General features: G+C 40.9%; 2 protein-coding genes across 2 annotated transcripts; both read right to left on the reverse strand.

Moving 5' to 3' along the window:
* Window positions 1-33: 33 nt before the first annotated feature.
* On the reverse strand, window positions 34-13,706 carry LOC111582117 (serine-rich adhesin for platelets). The gene is made up of 5 exons (XM_035957416.2): window positions 13,571-13,706; window positions 12,970-13,410; window positions 9,844-10,013; window positions 9,329-9,662; window positions 34-9,217 (listed from the first exon to the last, which is right to left on the reverse strand). Exons 2-5 carry the CDS (start codon window positions 13,397-13,399, stop codon window positions 276-278), a joined length of 9,876 nt encoding a protein of 3,291 aa, XP_035813309.2. The 5' UTR covers window positions 13,400-13,410; window positions 13,571-13,706; the 3' UTR covers window positions 34-275.
* A 215-nt stretch (window positions 13,707-13,921) lies between these two features.
* sgcb (sarcoglycan, beta (dystrophin-associated glycoprotein)) lies at window positions 13,922-18,673 on the reverse strand. Its single transcript, XM_023290622.2, has 6 exons — window positions 18,527-18,673; window positions 17,278-17,487; window positions 17,003-17,188; window positions 16,708-16,899; window positions 15,299-15,430; window positions 13,922-15,212 (listed from the first exon to the last, which is right to left on the reverse strand). Exons 1-6 carry the CDS (start codon window positions 18,539-18,541, stop codon window positions 15,012-15,014), a joined length of 936 nt encoding a protein of 311 aa, XP_023146390.1. The 5' UTR covers window positions 18,542-18,673; the 3' UTR covers window positions 13,922-15,011.
* Window positions 18,674-19,461: the final 788 nt, after the last annotated feature.

Here is a 19,461-nt window from a genome sequence, read left to right on the forward strand (position 1 = left end):
ATATATATATATATATATATATATATATATATATATATATATATATATATATATATATATATATATATATATATGAAAGATAAACTTGGTGCGTTCAAATGTGCTCTTCAGCAGTTCCACACAATAAATTTTTCCAGTTTACATTGCGTTTCAAGTGTGATACTTGTGAAATAGAATATAATCCACAATATTTGAGTAATTCACTTGTCAATTTAAAGTCAAAAATTTATGATAATCACTTGCTTGTAAATGTTTAGGACATACTGTAGTATTCACTAAACATGACTGATTGCGTTTGAGTAGTCAAAATTGAGTGAATTTGAGTTTTCTGATGATGTGTCAGATCCCTCTGAGCTTTTTCTCTGTTGCTGATGGGATATCTTCCCTTCCCACACTTGTTTCTGAGTGTTCTGTGGAGGTCTCCATGTAAGCCCTGCTGCTTCATATGGTGGTGGTGGTGTTGCCGGGATAGCAGGTGGAATTGCGTGTGATGGCTCCCTAACATTGTGACTCCTGTAGTGGGGAACTTCATACGACAAATCTGTAGCTCTTCTCTCAATGATTGAGGCAGAGGGAAGATGTGTGAGAGGCTGTTTGGACAGAACTTTGATGTCTGCCTCAGACCCGCGATAGTCAAAGCTGGTATCACTTGGTTGAATGCTGCCATCAAATAAAGAGAATGGTCCCCTATTTAAGTCTTCTGCTTCCCACTTTTGTCTTTCCAAAGCCATGTTTTTTAGGGCTTTAAGGCCTTTCCTTTCCCTCGTGTCCTCAGTTACAGCCCTTGGAGTCTCATATGTGTTGCTTGGTAAGTTCATGAGCTTGTGAAGAGCACCCCTGGATGTAGGAGAAACAGGATCGGCACGAAGAGATGAGTGTTTGTGCACTATTGTGACATCTGATTTCCCACTGTCTTGCTTTATTTTAATGTCACTTTTAATGCTGGAGGTGTAGGCTGGAGGAGGTTTTGGCTCTGCAAGTGAAGCTGGCTGTATAGAAGCAGTATTCAGATTTGGAGTGGAGATAGAAAGGTCAGACGGGTGATGACCAACGCCAGGCCATGTTAACTTCGGTGGAAGGTCTAAGTCTGTTTTGCGTTTGGACTGTTGGATCCTACTCTTTACCATATCATCAAAGCTCATACTGGGAGCTGTTCTTGGGGAAGTAGGTGCATTTGCATGGTCTACACTTTGACTCTTGCCACTGGGGGACAAAGAGTTGCCAGGAAGTGATGAAGTTTTGATAATTGCACGCTTGTAAGTGATAGCAGAATCACTGTCTGTCGTCTTTAATGCATATCTGCTTTGCTTATCACTGTATTTTTGCACCTCTTTTTCACTCTCGCTGCTGGAAGATGAGGAACTACTTGGTTCTGGTGATGGTGCCTTGATATTCAGATGCCTATGAATGCGCGGGATGCCGAAACTCAGGTCAGAAGCTTTGTGGTCTACCCTCTCATCCTCTGTGTCACTGCTGGAAGAGGAATCAGGTTGTTGTTGTGAAGCTGTTGCAGGAGCCTTTTCACTGCCCCTGATATCCAGATGCTTTGTATTATCTGGAGCACCAAAACCAAACATTGTATCTGACTGATCCTTCATTGTGAGAGAAGCATTCACTAGTTTGTTGTCATGGATCAGAGATGAACCTGTGAGTGTGATCCCGACATCCTCTCTCTTAAGTCTTGTTCTACTGATTGGACTGCCAGGACCACTTTCACCGCTATAAGAGGGGGAGTCAGGAGGAGGTGATGAGGGCAGATCAGATGATTTCTGTTTCTGCGATGTGCTTTCCAGGCGTTTTCTGGAGCGGGATAAGCCAAGATTCATCGTGGCCCAACGTGATTGAAGCTCAGAGCTTATCTCTGGTGTTTTGTGGATGCTGTCATTTGTTGGTTTGTTTCCCCCATCATCTGGAACAACTGTGTACTTTATTAATTTGATGTTATGTTCTGTTTTTGGACTGTGAAAAATGTTTCTCAATGGAGTTTTTGGAAAGCTCATTAAGTCCTTTTCTGGGACCCTTGATGTGACAGATACTCCTGCTCCTACTTTAGCTTTGTGATCTCTTTTCTCATCCTCACTGTCACTTGTGGAGGAGCTTGATTCAGACTTTCGAGAGCCCAAAGATACACTTTTGAGACCCAGATCTGGTTGTGTTGGTAGGGCTTTGATGTCTAACTGCTTCTTGTGAGTAATGTTTCCAAGATCTACTGATGGAGATTGTCTAAACGGGAGCCCTGCAATGTCCAATTTTCCTGGCCTCTGCTTCTCTGTGTGGCCTGTTGTTTCATTCTCACTATCACTGCTAGAAGATGAATCAGAATCTGCTGATGGAGCATTGACATCTTGGCGTGTCTTAATACTTGCAGTATGCTCAAGAGAAATGGCTGGCTGTCGACTTTCTGGCTTCTGATTTACAGTTTGAGATATTTCAATTGGAAGCCTTGATAAATGTAGCTCCACTTGGTTCTGTTTCTTGATGTATGTTGTTGTTTGTTCCCCTCCACTGTCATTACTAGAAGATGAACCAGAAGGTACTGTTTTGATATCAAGACGCCTCTTTATGGATGTAGTATGCTCAAGATCAAGAAGAGGCCATCTTGTTTCTGGCTTATGACTTGCTGTTTGAGACATTTTACTTGGAAGCTGTGCCACATGTACATCCCCTTTCTTCATTGTGCTTGTTGTAGTTTCATCCTCACTGTCACTACTAGAAGATGAGTCAGAAGCTGGTGATGGAGCTTTGATATCTGGATGCCTCTTAATGGGTGAAGTATGTTCAAGATTAAGAAGAGGCCTCTGTGTTCCTGGGTCACCACTCACAGTTTGAGATACTTTAACTGAAGGCCTTGACATGTGTAGCTCCCCTTGTTGCTGTTTCTTTATGGATTTTGTTGTTTCCTCCTCGCTGTCACTACTCGAAGATGAATGGAAAGCAGGCGATGGGGCTTTGATGTCTAGACGCCTCTTGAGGCGAGGAATGTGCCGAAGGTCTAGACCAGACCACTTTGCATCTGAATCATGACGTTTTGTTTGGGATCCTTGCAATGAGAGTCCAGTAGTGATCAACTTTCCTGGTCTCTGCATCTCCATGTGGCCCGTTTCATCACTGTCACTGGTAGAAGATGAGTCAGAAGATGCTGATGGTGCTTTAACATCTAGTTGTTTCTTCATGGATGTAGTATGCTCAAGATTAATGGCAGGCCTCTGTGTTTCTGGCTTAAGACTTACTGTCTGAGATACTTTAACTGGAGGTTGTTGCTCCTGCTTTTTCATATGTTTGGTTGTTTCATCATCACTGTCACTGCTAGAAGATGAATCAGAAGCTGCTGATAGTGGTTTGATGTCAAGGCGTCGCTTTGCTGATGTAGTACGTTCAAGATCAATGAGAGGCCATCGTGTTTCTGGCTCATGAATTACTGTTGGAGATACTTTGTTTGGAGGTCTTGATGGAAGTATATTACCTTGCTCCGGTTTCTTGATGTGTGTTGTAGTTTCATCCTCACTGTCACTACTAGAAGATGAGTCAGAAGCTGGTGATGGTTCTTTGATATCTGGATGCCTCTTGATTGGTGTAGTATATTCAAAATCAAGGAGAGGCCTCTGTGTTCCTGGGTTACGACTCACAGTTTGAGATACTTTAATTGAAGGCCTTGACATGTGTAGCTCCCCATGGTTCTTTATAGATTTTGTTGTTTCCTCCTCGCTGTCACTACTAGAAGATGAATCGGAAGCAGGTGATGGGGCTTTGATGTCTAGACGCCTCTTGAGGCGAGGAATGTGCCAAAGGTCTAGACTGGGCCACTTTGCATCTGGATCATGACTTTTTCTTTGGAATCCTTGCAATGGGAGTCCAGTCATGATCAACTTTCCTGGTCTCTGCTTCTCCATGTGGCTCGTTTCATCATCACTGTCACTGCTAGAAGATGAATCAGAAGCTGCTGATAGTGGTTTGATGTCAAGGCGTCGCTTTACTGATGTAGTACGTTCAAGATCAAGGAGAGGCCATCGTGTTTCTGGCTCATGACTTACTGTTGGAGATACTTTGTTTGGAGGGCTTGATGGAAGTATATTACCTTGCTCCGGTTTCTGGATGTGTGTTGTAGTTTCATCATCACTGTCACTACTAGAAGATGAGTCAGAAGCTGGTGATGGTTCTTTGATATCTGGATGCCTCTTGGTTGGTGCAGTATATTCAAGATCAAGGAGAGGCCTCTGTGTTCCTGGGTTACGACTCACAGTTTGAGATACTTTAACTGAAGGCCTTGACATGTGTAGCTCCCCATTGTTCTTTATAGATTTCGTTCTTTCCTCCTCGCTGTCACTACTAGAAGATGAATGGGAAGCATGTGATGGGGCTTTGATGTCTAGACGCCTCTTGAGGCGAGGAATGTGCCGAAGGTCTAGACCAGGCCATTTTGCATCTGGATCATGAGGTTTTGTTTGGGATCCTTGCAATGGGAGTCCAGTAGTGATCAACTTTCCTGGCATCTGCTTCTCTGTGTGGCTTGTTTCATCATCACTGTCACTACTAGAAGATGAGTCAGAAGATGCTGATGGTGCTTTAACATCTAGTTGTTTCTTCATGGATGTAGTATGCTCAAGATTAATGGCAGGCCTGTGTGTTTCTGGCTTAAGACTTAATGTTTGCGATAATTTAACTGGAGGTTGTTGCTCCTGCTTTTTCATATGTTTGGTTGTTTCATCCTCACTGTCACTGCTAGAAGATGAATCAGAAGCTGCTGATAATGGTTTGATATCAAGGCGCTGCTTTACTGATGTAGTACGTTCAAGATCAAGGAGAGGCCATCGTGTTTCTGGCTCATGACTTACTGTTGGAGATACTTTGTTTGGAGATCTTGATGGAAGTATATTACCTTGCTCCGGTTTCTGGATGTGTGTTGTAGTTTCATCATCACTGTCACTACTAGAAGATGAGTCAGAAGCTGGTGATGGTTCTTTGATATCTGGATGCCTCTTGGTTGGTGCAGTATATTCAAGATCAAGGAGAGGCCTCTGTGTTCCTGGGTTACGACTCACAGTTTGAGATACTTTAACTGAAGGCCTTGACATGTGTAGCTCCCCACTGTTCTTTATAGATTTCGTTCTTTCCTCCTCGCTGTCACTACTAGAAGATGAATGGGAAGCAGGTGATGGAGCTTTGATGTCTAGACGCCTCTTGAGGCGAGGAATGTGCCGAAGGTCTAGACCAGGCCATTTTGCATCTGGATCATGAGGTTTTGTTTGGGATCCTTGCAATGGGAGTCCAGTAGTGATCAACTTTCCTGATCTCTGCTTTTCCATGTGGCCTGTTTCATCATCACTGTCACTACTAGAAGATGAGTCAGAAGCTGGTGATGGTTCTTTGATATCTGGATGCCTCTTGGTTGGTGCAGTATATTCAAGATCAAGGAGAGGCCTCTGTGTTCCTGGGTTACGACTCACAGTTTGAGATACTTTAACTGAAGGCCTTGACATGTGTAGCTCCCCATTGTTCTTTATAGATTTCGTTCTTTCCTCCTCGCTGTCACTACTAGAAGATGAATGGGAAGCAGGTGATGGGGCTTTGATGTCTAGACGCCTCTTGAGGCGAGGAATGTGCCGAAGGTCTAGACCAGGCCATTTTGCATCTGGATCATGAGGTTTTGTTTGGGATCCTTGCAATGGGAGTCCAGTAGTGATCAACTTTCCTGATCTCTGCTTTTCCATGTGGCCCGTTTCATCATCACTGTCACTACTAGAAGATGAGTCAGAAGATGCTGATGGTACTTTGATATCTGGATGCCTTTTGATGGGTGTAGTATGATCAAGATCAAGGAGAGGCCTCTGTGTTCTTGGGTCACGACTCACTGTTGGAGATACTTTGATTGAAGGCCTTGACATATGTAGCTTTCCTTGTTCCTGTTCCCCTGTGGATTTTGTTGTTTCCACCTCACTGTCACTACTAGAAGATGAGTCAGAAGATGCTGATGGTGCTTTAATAAGTGGGCGCTTCTTGATAGGTGTAGTATGCTCAAGATCAAGAAGAGTCTGGTGTGTTCCTGGGTCACGGCTCAGTGTTTGAGATACTTTAACTGAAGGCCTTGACATGTGTAGCTCCCCTTGTTGCTGTTTCTTTATGGATTTTGTGTCCTCCTCACTGTCACTACTAGAAGATGAGTCAGAAGCTGCTGATGGTGCCTTGATATCTAGACGCCTCTTGAGGCGAGGAATGCGGTGAAGATCTAGAGTAGGCCACTTTTCATTTGGATCAGGACTTTTTGTTTGAGGTTTTTTCAACAACATCTCTGCAGTATTCAACTTTCCTGGCCTCTGCTTCTCCATGTGCCCTGTTGTTTCATCCTCACTGTCACTGCTAGTAGATGAGTCAGAAGATGCCGATGGTGCTTTAATAAGTGGACGCTTCTTGATGGATGTAGTATGCTCAAGATCAAGAAGAGTCCGCTGTGTTCCTGGGTCATGGCTCAGTGTGTGAGATACTTTAATCGGAGGCGTTGGTATGTGTACATTCTCTTGTTCCTGTTTCTTTATAGATTTTGTTGTTTCCTCCCCGCTGTCACTACTAGAAGATGAGTCAGAAGCTGCTGATGGTGCCTTGATATCTAGACGCCTCTTGAGGCGAGGGACACGCAGAAGATCTAGAGTAGGCCACTTTGCATTTGGATCAGGACTTTTTGTTTGAGGTTTTTGCAACAACAACCCTGCAGTATTCAACTTTCCTGGCCTCTCCTTCTCTCTGTGGCCTGTTGTGTCATCCTCACTGTCACTGCTAGAAGATGAGTCAGAAGATGCCGATTGTGCTTTGGTGCCTGGATGCCTCTTGATTGATGTAGTGTGCTGATGATCAACGGCAGGCCTCTTTGTTCCTGGCTCATGACTCACTGTTTGAGGTACTTTAATTGGAAACCTTGGCATGTGTACATTCCCGGGTTCCTGTTTCTTTATGAATTTTTTTGTTTCCTCCTCACTATCACTACTAGAAGATGAGTCAGAAGTTTGGGATGGTACCTTGATATCAAGACGTCTTTTGATGCGAGGAATATGCTGAAGATCTAGAGTGGGCCACCTTGCATCTGGACTTTTTGTTTGAGATCCTTGGAATGTGAGCTGTGGAGTGTCGAACTTTCCTGGCCTTCGCTTCTCTGTTTGGCCTTTTGTTTCATCTTCACTGTCACTGCTAGAAGATGAATCAGAAGGTGCTGATGGTGCTTGGATATCTACTTGCCTCTTAATGGATGTGGTATACTCAAGATCAAGTGCAGGTCTCTTTGTTTCTGGCTCATGACTTCCTGTTTGAGATCCCTTCAGTGGAAGCTGTGTCACATGTATATCCCTTTGCTTCTTTGTTTGGCCTGTTGTTTCATCCTCACTGTCACTGCTAGAAGATGAGTCAGAAGATATGGATGGTGCTTTGATATCTGGGTGTCTCTTGATAGATGTAGTGTGCTCAAAATCAACAGCAGGCCTTTGTGTTTCTTGCTCACGACTCACTGTTCGAGATACTTTTATTGGAGGCCTTGACATGTATACATCCCCTTGCTCCTGTTTCCTTATGTGTTTTGTTGTTTCTTCCTCACTGTCACTACTAGAAGATGAACCAGAAGATGGTGATGGAGCACTGTTATTCAAAGTCACCTTCTTTTGGCTTACTGTGCCTTTATTCTGTTTTCCTTTGAGGACTGTGATTTGTGCTTCATTGTCACTACTGGAAGTGGATGAATGTCTTGCAGGTGGTGAAGGAGCCACACCCTTACTAACACTGGCAACAGCCAAACCGACACTACGCCACTTTGTCCGTGGCATAGGTTTAATTTTCTCACTGACATCTTTCTCTCCTGTAACTGTCTGGCTGCTTAACTTGTCATTTTCATGAATTAATTTTTCCTTTCCTGCCAGTTTTACTGTGCTCTGCACTGGTTCATCGTCACTGTCACTGGAGTCAGAGGAAAAGGAGTGGCCTGGTCTCGGTGCAGGCCTTTTTGTGTCATGTCTGTAATCACCCTTTTTATTATCTGAGTTCACAGTATAATGCTCATCCTCACTGACATGTGAGCTGGAGCTGGAGGAGGACGTGTCATCGCTTTTCTTTTTATCCGAAGTAGCTGCCACAGGCAGTTTTGAATCATTAAAAGAGTCAAACGCACTGCTGGACCTGGTAGAGTCACTAAATTCAAATAGGTCTTCATTCTCCTGCAAAACAGCATGGTCTGTTGAATTTTTATATGGTGACCAGTCTGAAAAGGGCTCTGAAGAAAATCCATGAATTTCACTTCTGGCCTCTATGGAAATTTGTGGCACCTCTACTTTTCCAGTTGTAGGCAAATCAGATTTCTGCTGCAGAGAGTCCAACGCTACTTGAGGAGACTTGGGTGTTGTGTGGTCAACTTCATTTTCAGACTGGGAAGAATCTGAGCTTGAAGACATTGTTCTCCTCTTCTCCAGCTCACTAGACTCTGGGATTTGTTCAAACTCCATGTTATGTGTTTGGCCTGCACTAGCTTTACCAGAGAGATCTCTGCCATTGTTCTGTTCATCCCCTTGATTGCTTTGTAGTGAGCTACTGTCACTTCCTGAATCTCCTGCAGTACGTTTGGCCCTCTTAGCCTCAGCTGCTTCGCCATCAAACACTTCATCGTTATCGATACTTTCTTGATCGCCACTGGCTACAGTATCATAATACTGTACATTGTTCTCTTCTCTATGGTCTACATCGCTAAATGTGACTCTCCTTTCCCTGAAATGTTCTACTGCCTCTTGCTCCTCACCAACAGAGTAGGCCTCATTGTCATATTGCCTTTGTTCAACAGATGAAACAACATGTGTTTCAGTAGATCTTTTCTTGGTGGTGACCCTTTTCCAAAGAACATCAATGCAAGGTCTTGCTAGCACTCCAAGGATAAAAGCAATCAGAAATGTGAATAAAATGGACAGACACACAGCCAGAGCCAAGTCAGACTGTGTCGTGGTCTGATTTCGCAATTCACCTATCCTGTTTAGGCCTTGTGGGATTATTTGTCTGCTAATATTGGGTACACTTCTAGGTTTTCTCTTTGCACCGCCTATTTGACTGATTTGGAGGTTAAAAACAGACACAACCTGGTTTTCTTCAGACACACACACATACAGTCCTGTGTCTCTCTCTGTAATGTCACTGATGAGCAGACCAGCCTGAGGGCGGCTCACAGACGCTTGACCGTTGGGTGTCCACCACACTGAGTCTAGAGAAAAGACAACATTGACATGTAGTTGGATTGACCTACATTCTTAAATATGTAATAAGTGGTTGTTGTTTTTTTTTTGTTTTTTTAGCAACATTTTGACTGTGTTACCTTCTGCAGAGCAAGACAGCAGAATCTCAGAGCCGCTGTAGACTGTCACGTCCTGGTGGATCTCTGGGATGATTTCAGTACTGAAACAGTTTAGGTCATCCTCCTCCAGCTGTAGCAGGTCTCTGCCTGAGAGGGCGGAGGGGAAAGCACAAACCATCTTCCATATCTGCAGGCCTCTGCTGCTGTCATAAGCCATTCGCCTTCTCAGGCTGCGCATGCGGCAGTCACACTTCCACCTGTTTCCACCCAGCCCAACATCCACTCCAATGTTGCGCAGAGTGAAGTACATCAAAGGATTCAGGCTGGTCAACATGTTGAAGCTCAGATCAAGGACCTTTGAGAGGGACACAATAATACAAATAAGCATACAAATGATATTAAAACATATCATTTCATTGCTGAAACGATTAAAAGACACATTTAATTGGAGGACATTTTCTAAAATGAACAGAAGTCTAGAAAACAATAGCCTGCATTTTATACAGAAACTGTTGAACAGCTATAACCAGTCTCACCTTCAGCTGGACTAAGCCCTGGAACATCTGTGGATGTAGACTTGTGATGAGATTATGTTTCAAGTCCAGCTCCTTCAGCTGATTAAGGTGACTGAGGTCTTCTGGTCGCAGAGTTGAGATCCTGTTAAAGGAGAGCTGCAGAACCTGCAAGGACCCGACACCTTCCAGCCCTGAATGACACAAAATAAGATCTGTAATTAGAACTCGGCAACAAGCGTGGTGGAGATGATTTTAAAGAGGAACAAGGAATATATGTTGCAGGTTTTCTGTGACAATAACAGGTCATTCTGTCTTTAGTCCGCGCAGTCCAGTACTGCTGTACGCTGTTCACGGTGATTTGCAACTACTTATTTTGAACTGAGGTCCATTTGTCTGCAGGCCTGCAATATTTTCAGTGCTGAGATTGTACAATGTGAACTACAGGCCTCTTTCTGTGATAGCAAATGTCTGAGTCAATGTGCAGCTCATCCCTGGAACATAAATCCAAATTGTTATGTGCTATTTTCACAGTGGACACTCTTACAATATGACTAATTAGGGGCAGAGAATTTTTCTGCTGTCTCCTCCTTTTCAGTAGCCTGAGACAATCTCCCTGAGACTGCTGGGCTGAAGTAAGGCTCTGTGGGTCTGTGCTTCATTAGAGAGGCACTGAAGGTTTTGTGATCTGAATACCAAACAGGACCAAGTCTATGACTGTCAACACAGCTCTTGCTAAGTAAATAGGCCCTCCACGCATGCCTTGAAGAGAACCATAGTGAATGCTTTTCTGTGGAACACACACATGTCCATCCAAGCAGAAGGAGCTCTGTGAAACACAGGGATGCTGCAGAAAACTTAAAGGATGCATTGCATGTTTACACCTTTCTATGAGGCACTGGAATGTCAATAAAAAGTGTACCTGGCTAAAGGCTGTACTGTGTCATTATCTGGGAAGGGTAGGTTTAAACATTTCTGCATGGAGCAAAGTACCAAAGATAAAGGATATCAGTGGGAGGGTTTGTTTATTGGAGAATCAAATAAAAGAATAATAACAGTAATACACACCTCACAGTTTTATTCCACTATGGACAATCGAGTGGACTTCAGATCTCTCATTTTGCCTATACCTATGAGGTGGACTTGCCTTTCCGGTTTGACTCATGGACATTACTCAGTAATATTGCAAAAGGCAATTAAAGGTGTGCATCATGTAAACTGTGCACCTTCACCCACAGATGATTTTCAATCACCCACACAGACAAAGCATGTTTTAAATGATCAAAGTGTCTCATACCAGCCTGGAAGCACAGGCTCCTGGGTTATTATTCTCAGACTGGTGGCCAAGACAGCTCTAAGATCCCCTTAAAAGTTCAGAAACGCAAAGTTTAATTCAGATTTCCTATGTTTGTGAAATACTGAACCATTATTATTATTATTATTATTATTATTATTATTATTATTATTATTATTATTATTATTATTATTATTATTATTATTATTATTATTATTATTATTATTAATAATAATAATAATAATAATACATTTTATTTGTATAGTGCTTTTCAAAACAGTCAAAGGCACTTTACGTATAAAATCATTTTCGCCATTTTGTCCACTTTCTGTTTATGTGTTTAAAGTAGTTGAACCATCATGACCATTGGAGAGATACTACAGTACACACATATCACAGATATGCATCAAGATAACAGACATGCCATATAATTACCTTTAAAGCATGTTGGGTGTGGTTGGAAAGTTAAAAGATACTATGTACTACTAGGAGCTTTGTGCTCTGCATAATTTAGGTGTGTAGTATCATTTTTCTACTTACATCAGTTGGGTGTTGTTAATGGCTAATGTCTTGGATTTTGTGATTTTTTTTACTATTATTCTATTCAATTCTGCAGCTTTTTACAGAGGATGTGTTGGCAACAGCGCTGAAAGTACACTTGCTCAAGTATTGTACTGAAATGCAGTTTTGCTTGAATAACATCCCCATACAGCATCAGCAACAGCTCAGACAGCTACAGCAACAACCCTGTAAAACCCATAATTTTTCACTGCAATATAAAGTCCTGCACCTCTATGGAAACAGTACAACCATGACTAGAAGTAGAGAGAACTTAAAATCTTAAAATGACGCCATAACTCATAAAAAGACAAAAACTAAAGTTGAATTTCTTGTATTTTACAGAAACTGACAAAAACGTGTTATCATGCAACTACCCATTGGTGTGACCATCACTGGGAAAAGTAAATGGGGTCTCACATGCTATAGAGACTTTTTAACTCGGTCTTGTTACATTTTTACAACCTGTACAAACTTGGGGTTTTTCCGCACGACTCTGTACATCACTTAGAGATCCTTCATCATGCTGAATGTATCCTCCAATAACTTGAGTCAGTCATGGTTCATTAATTGTGCTGAGGAGTACAGAATTTTTAGTTTTCACAGAATCTGGCGCAAACTGTTTATTTTTGGAATGAGACGTAGAATGAAATATAACCATTTTGATCATAGTTTTGTTTAGTTTTTCCCCATGGAACCAGAGGTTGTGCATGATATATTGAGTGACTACCAAAATTTTAAACATCTGATGATTCTTTCCGTATTTACAATCTGTAGGTCTGATAAATTGTGTCATTTTGGTGATCTTTACAAAAAAAGATTACATCCTTTCAGCTGGTTTTGGGGTTCAGAGGGTTAAAATGCTTTATATATGTATATAATCATGATCTTACTACACAATGTCGTAATACAACACTGTATCTTATGGGTACTTCTTTTAAAATACTGATATACTTTTATCTAAGTAAGTGACCTGAACATTTTTCCCACTGATTGAGGAGCACAGTTTAAATTATATAATAGATCAAACCAATTAAAACAAGTGCTGCAGTAAAATATGATTACTGAGTTTAGCAGTGGACACTCTTGATGCAGTGACTACATAGAAAACTAAATATAAAATTGTTATGTAAATAGTTGGGAGCGATTTACGTGTTAAAACTACCTGCAATTATGTTTTCAGCTTTTTATGTTGTGCTGACTGGTTGCAGTGGTGATTCATGTGCATTGTGAGTGTGTGTTCACGTGTTGTGACGGTATTCTCTGTATGGGTATATGACCATATTACAGCGCCTCACCCTCTGGGAGCTGCTCTAGCAGATTCCTCTCAACAGATAGCAGCTGTAAGGTGGGGGCCCAAGGAACGCATCGGCCTCTGCTCCAAGGTCTCAAGCCACGTCTACCTCTGAGATATTTTCCATCGAGGTTTCTGTCTATGCAGAGGGACAAGTGTGCGATAGTGTTGTTTCCCAGCCGTACATTCCTGAGGTTACGATGTGGCCGGTGGAGTGTTACAGAGTCGAGGAGGTTGTGAGACAAGTCCAGCTCAGTGACAGAGTCTTGGATGAGTTGCGGCACTGAGGAAAGGCCCGATGAGGAACAGTTCAGCAGTGTAGCTTTCCGACAGTTGCAGGACTGCGGACATGTAGGTAAAGAAGACGAGCAGTGGAGACCCGAGGAGAGCAGGAGCAGCACAGCAGCCAGAAATGGCCACTGTGTTGCTGCCATCACTAACTGTCCTGGAAGAACACATGCATCCCAAATTACTTTCAATAGATACAGTAAAATATCAAAAACAAAATCACTTTTTTATCATTAGCATGTTTCAATCAACATTCAGATCACTAAACCTCAAATTAAACCTTTGATGTTAAATGATTAAAAAGATATTAAACTCACCTTTGTATCCACTCTTCTCTGAACTGACAGAAAACTTGTGACTCCCCTGTATCAGCTGTCTCCAGCAAGTTCTGATCAAAGTCTGAGGTGTGTTTTGCTGCGTCTAGCTTAACATGCACCTGCCCAAAGATGCCTTTCTGTAATTCATTCAATCATTTACACGTCTAGTTAATGTCTTACTGTCACTGTTTTCCGCTTTATGTATGACAGATAGCTGATTTCAAAGTTTATGACAAAGAGAGCCATAAACATTCCATTAGATAATAAAGGTCATGTAATAAGGAGTGTTCTTTTATGGCTTTAAATGACCATTTTAATGCCCCAGACACATACTGAAACAATGATAACAAGTTTCACATAGCAACATATTTATTGACTGAAACAAACATACCGATGAAATGCTGGACAAATTCTCAAATAAGGCCCGTTGCCATTTTTTTTTTAAGTTTTCCATTTAAGTGATTCAAAATGCTGTTCTTTCACAACAGGCATCAAGTCTGTGCTCTGAGAACAACAACTACAAATGTTCTCAACAACAATACTGATATACAACAGAGAAGAGAGTCCAAAGCAATTGTTTATACGATATTGCACAAAATTCAAACCACTCAAAACAGGCTTCACCCCAAGTTATTGATGATTTAAACTCTCAACATTTAAAGAGATTTGCATTAATATGTAGCTTAACTTAGTGTTCATCTCTTTCTGTTTTTCAATATTATTTTTTACAGTAAAAAAGCTCTTGCAACAAAATTAGAATATTACATATATATCATCCCTTGTAAATCCATTGGCAAGTGCATTATAGACAGTCCAAGATGTGCAAAAAGAGACCTATTCTGCTTTAGCATTACTGGATGGCTTAAAATGTATCTTATATATTACAATTTACCCCAAATTTCATTCCATACGTCATTATAATCCTATAGTGTCTCACACGTCAGTTAATATGACAGAGAAAATATCAAACGCAGCTGCCAGTAACAATGATAGGCAAATAAAATCTTCAACCAGCCCTCTACAGGGTTCGTATTTTAGTAATACTGGACGGTAAGGCAAAAATAAATACCTTAGCTTCTAATCGCGACCAACAGGCAGCATAAAGCACAATATGATTCTTAAATATAGAAATAATGTGCTTTGACATGGTTCATGAATTTTAGATCAAAGTTGGCAAATCTGCAGAACAATAAAAATACTTCAGCACTTACAGTTAATATCTTTGGCCAAGTGGCAATGATCTATAGCACAACCTGTGTTTGGCAAACAAAAAGAAATACTGAATTTGTCAGGTGAACTGCAGAGGTATTATTATGTGCAAGCCATTCAGAATATCTCACACTTTGCATTTACACATTATCCAAAATAAGCGACTTTACCAGTGGTTTATCTGATTTCAGTGGTGATGGACTGTAGGGAGATGTAACAGCTGACTGCAGTCCTAGTGAGCTTTTCTGCACGGGTTATCCGAGGTCTGGCAGCCCATGTTGGTAAATTTCACCAGCACACGGAACAGAGTCCCATCTTCACACATGCAGAGCTTGTACCTCTCCAGACCGTCATTGAAATACACATCTCCAGCCGAGTTCGGGATACGAGTGGCGTTGAACATGACTGATCCATTGAGGACGATGCTATTCTCCTACAGAGAGAAAAACAATCAGAACTCAAAAAAATTCTAGTTTTCATCTGGATCAGCTCTACACTGTTGCTATGAGTTGTACTTACAGCTTTAAGCTCGATGTCTCCTCCCATTTTGAACTCTACAGTCCGGCCCATGATGTTGACCCCCTCGTTACCACGGATGATGGCCTTGCTGTCTCCTTTAATGTTCAGGTCAGACGCTGCGCTACTGGTGATCTAGAAATTACAGACAAAATATTAGATTTCCCATTGCTTTAAAGAACATATATAGATGTTTTGCAAAGGTGTGGTTGTAAAAAAAAATAAGTTAATCGATGGTAATTACACAGAATAATTACACATATAAATGCAGTGAGAGCAAGGTTTCAGATTCTTTTTCTTTCCACTTACTAAATATATAAAATTATATTCAGGTCTCTATTTTGAACTGTTGTAAAAGCGCCACTGTTTAGGATGACAGCTTTAAGTTTTTCTGAAACTTGTATTTATCAGCTTTGCACACCTGCTATTTCTGTCAGATACTCTCAGGCACTGCGTCACCGGTGAACTTCTAACTCCATAACTTTCCACAGACATTCAAGTTTTTAACTTGTTCTCTGGCTGAACCACAAAAAGGGATTCAGATTATTTTTTTCCTTGGAAAACTCCGGCTTTGTCTGGACCTTTTAGTCTAAATATTTCATACTGATGATGCTCAGTGTCTTGAAGTCCTGCTATGGTCTCTTCTGTGTATCAGTGTTACATATTTAAAAGTTTTTTCCATGAAAATAATCCCATTTTTGTATTAAAATGGATGAGAAGCGACTCTTCAACTTTGCTTATTTGAGACTGTGCGGACCTATGAGGTCCCTGCCTCTTTCTACAACTTTCCTCCATTATTTACTGTAAAAGTTCTCTATTCTACACAATACAATGTCAAGTTGTAATACTGGAGTAATTCAACCATATATGTTAGAACAGGTAACTGATTCTGAAGAAAGGCAATGATATGGAAATCCTGGAAGTTTAAATCAGTGTTTTTGAGATATCAGGACACTGCAGTTTCAAGGTGGAAATGCTCAGCCATAATGTTGACTGCTTACCTCGCTCATAATGTATCTTTCAGTATCTAAAGAAAACCCATATGGGCATGTTAACAAAGGAAAAACCTTGATTTTGACCAGAAATGACCTTTAATGTGGACTTTTTAAAAAATGCTTTAACTCATTTACATCTAAAACCTTGCTTTGCTTTACCTTTATGTGTTTTTATGTACAGATGGTACTTTGTGTGCAAGTTGTGAAACACTGACATAATTAATGAATTACTATTTTATTACGGCCATCAGTCAACTATTAGTATTATACACATCCTCTCTGTTGAAGCCTAAAAACTTTGCTTCACTTCACTTTTATGTATTTTGGTGTATTGATAGTACCTTGTTTGTAGGTTGTAGGACATCTGGCGTAATTAAAGAATTACTGCCATCAGTGATTTATTAGAATTATACACACCCTCTCTGTCGAAGCCTTTTTAACACTGAGGACTTTGACTCCTTTGGGCAAATGGAACTCGTGGTTTTCAAAATCTGTGCTGAAGAAAGTGTTCTGTGTGCGAGGGTCTGTGAACGATATGCCAACATCACTGACGACTGAGGTCTTGTCCTTTTCTACACTCAGCTTACTAGTGCCTTGCTGGAACACCACCTGGAACAAACCACATGAAATGAAAGAGGAGAGGTATAAAAGTGTGCATACTATAAGTCATTTTCTTTTAGAAATACTCTGTAATGTTCTCTGTATCTCTCACCGGGTTATTGTTGCCAACAATGACCAGGTCCTGGTCTTTACGGCCTCCTACTGTGCTCTTATGCAGTGGATGAACTATGCCCATGTCCGCTTTCTGCTTGAAGCGCAGCAGGCCAGACTCATGAAACTCCATACTGTCGCACCCATTCGGACCGATGCGGATCACTGTCCATATTACTAGTGTGATCTGAGGGACAGCACAGTTGTTTTAGATTTTACAATTCATACACAGGAATACGACCAACAAAAAAGCATATTTAAGCTTGTTGTACTCACGATGAGGTTAATTAAGGCGAGGAGGAAGAGGAGGACGATGATGCAGACAGCCATGTTTCCTTTGCGTCCTCTCAGGCCTGTCTTATGAAGACGCTCTTCTTCTATGGGCACATAGCCTGCTTTGAAGTTACTGTTGTGTTCCTTGTTGATGGTGCGTCTCTCGATGGCCTTCTCCCGCATGGACTTCTTCACTGGCCCATTGGAGCTCTCCTAGAGAGCACATCCGAATGAAGTGTTTCCTTACATATACAGCACTGAATTTTTAATTTTTAATAACACAAACTGGCCTACTAGGACTTAGATCCAGTCACCTCAAACTGGCACAATGTTTTCATGCTGTCAAGCTCAGTTTAGTAGAAATGGCTTTCTTCTCATCGTTTAATGTCCATTAGGGCTGAACAGTTGGGGGATTTTAAATCACAGTTTGAAACAATGCAAGAAGGAAATTACAAAGGTTGAAATTTAGGGTGTAAGTTATACAATGCATCTGACAGTTTATTTTATTTATTAATACTTAGCTTGATTGTAGAATGTGCAAGTTTTGATGCTATTTCACATTGGATTTTTATTTTTTTTGTTTGAAAGCTGTTCATATCTTTAAGTTTTCATCCTTGCATTAAATTATTTATGTGTTAATTTCTTTTTTTTTTTTTTAGTAATGCTCTATCAAACGCTATTCTACATGGGTTCAATTATACAGTGTTTATGCAGCTGAAGCTTGAGTTTAAATTAAATCGCAAATCAAATCTTTCAGATAAATCGTAATTATTAGATATTTTCCCCAAATCGTGCAGCCCTGGTGTCCACAGCCATATTAAAACATTAGTTACTGGTTTCCACTGACTGAGCTCTGCATCGGAATGCATCTGTTAAATACCCCGCGACAGCCCGTCTGTGGCCATAACTAAAAATAAACTGCACTCACTTTAGCAGCAAAATTGAAATACGGTCCGTTTTGTCATTGTTAAACGTCTTCTATTCTGATGACACGACTAAAATGTTCTTAAACAGCATGCCTGATAAAATAATACCATCTTTATTTCCATTTAATAACCAAGCGGAGGCCACTAACGTCATTTATTGCACTGATATGACCACAGGACCGAGAACAAAGCCCAGTGCGTTTATTTCTACTCATTTAGTTTGTATTTTACGTTACCCTGAAATATATAGTTTGGGATTCTGAACCACAAATGTCGAAAAACAGCACCAAATGCAAGAATAACAACAAAAACAGAAGATAACTGACCTGTTCGGACGCCATGTTGACCCTCCCTTTTCTGCTCGTACCGACCGGGAACGTACCACTTCTTTTTACGGCTGAAGGTGGAAAAACTAGTTGTGTTTCGAGTACAGACTGTGTTTAAGCAATGATTCTGAACTGCTGAGTCATCTATACTTAACTATGAATAAAAATGGTACGTTAATACAAAAGATAACATTTATCTATGCTTTCATTTACACTTTGTATGTACAGAAAAAGTCGACGTTGCAACGATAACAATAGATGGTTCGTTCCGAGCCCATCCAGCCAATGACATGAAGGATCCTAAAATAGGAAAATCATGTCCATTCATATTTTCCACATGTAAACTGCCAAATAAACTGCCAGAACATAGAAGTCATTGTTATAATGCATAGGGATTGTTTAGCAGTAAAAATCCGAACATTAAATGGGAAGCTGACAGGACAGGATGGTTTCACAGTTAACTTTAAGTGTAGTCTGAGCAGCTGTCTAATTTAATACCAAGAAAAGGAATTAGAAGAATGTATTATAATAATGTAACTCTGCATATATTAAATGTAGGTCTACTTAGGAATCATAATTGATGTTATGACATATCAAGCCCAAAGCCAAAGCAGGAGATTGTAGAGCAAGCTTAATGAAGATGATTTCCCTTTCCAGTAGAATTTAGCAGCTGCACACTGAGTCAAAACTACCAAATGGTTACTGGCTATGATATTACTGTGCTTCACTGGTTGTTTAAATCACCTTTCCTGAACCCCATAGAACCCCATATGTGGTACTGTCAAGAGGAAGATGACAAACATTGAAACAAAAATACAGATGAACTAAAGGACGTTATCAAAACAACCTGGGCACCTCCATGCCACGCCACACTGATGCAGTAATTCATGGTAAAGAAGCTCCCAATCAAGTATTGAGTGTATGAATGAACATAC

The sequence above is a fragment of the Amphiprion ocellaris genome, chromosome 2 (assembly GCF_022539595.1).
Source record: "Amphiprion ocellaris isolate individual 3 ecotype Okinawa chromosome 2, ASM2253959v1, whole genome shotgun sequence".
In the NCBI taxonomy this organism is placed as follows: domain Eukaryota; kingdom Metazoa; phylum Chordata; class Actinopteri; family Pomacentridae; genus Amphiprion; species Amphiprion ocellaris.

Excerpts from the sequence above, each read along its gene's own strand:
- LOC111582117 (XM_035957416.2), bottom strand. The coding sequence starts at position 13,399 with ATGGCAGCAACACAGTGGCCATTTCTGGCTGCTGTGCTGCTCCTGCTC. Across the intron at positions 9,663-9,843 it reads AGGGCTTAGTCCAGCTGAAG|GTCCTTGATCTGAGCTTCAA; the intron begins GTGAGACTGGTT and ends TCCCTCTCAAAG. Across the intron at positions 9,218-9,328 it reads GCTGTCTTGCTCTGCAGAAG|ACTCAGTGTGGTGGACACCC; the intron begins GTAACACAGTCA and ends TCTTTTCTCTAG.
- sgcb (XM_023290622.2), bottom strand. Across the intron at positions 17,189-17,277 it reads TCGCCTTAATTAACCTCATC|ATCACACTAGTAATATGGAC; the intron begins GTGAGTACAACA and ends GCTGTCCCTCAG. Across the intron at positions 16,900-17,002 it reads TTGTTGGCAACAATAACCCG|GTGGTGTTCCAGCAAGGCAC; the intron begins GTGAGAGATACA and ends GGTTTGTTCCAG.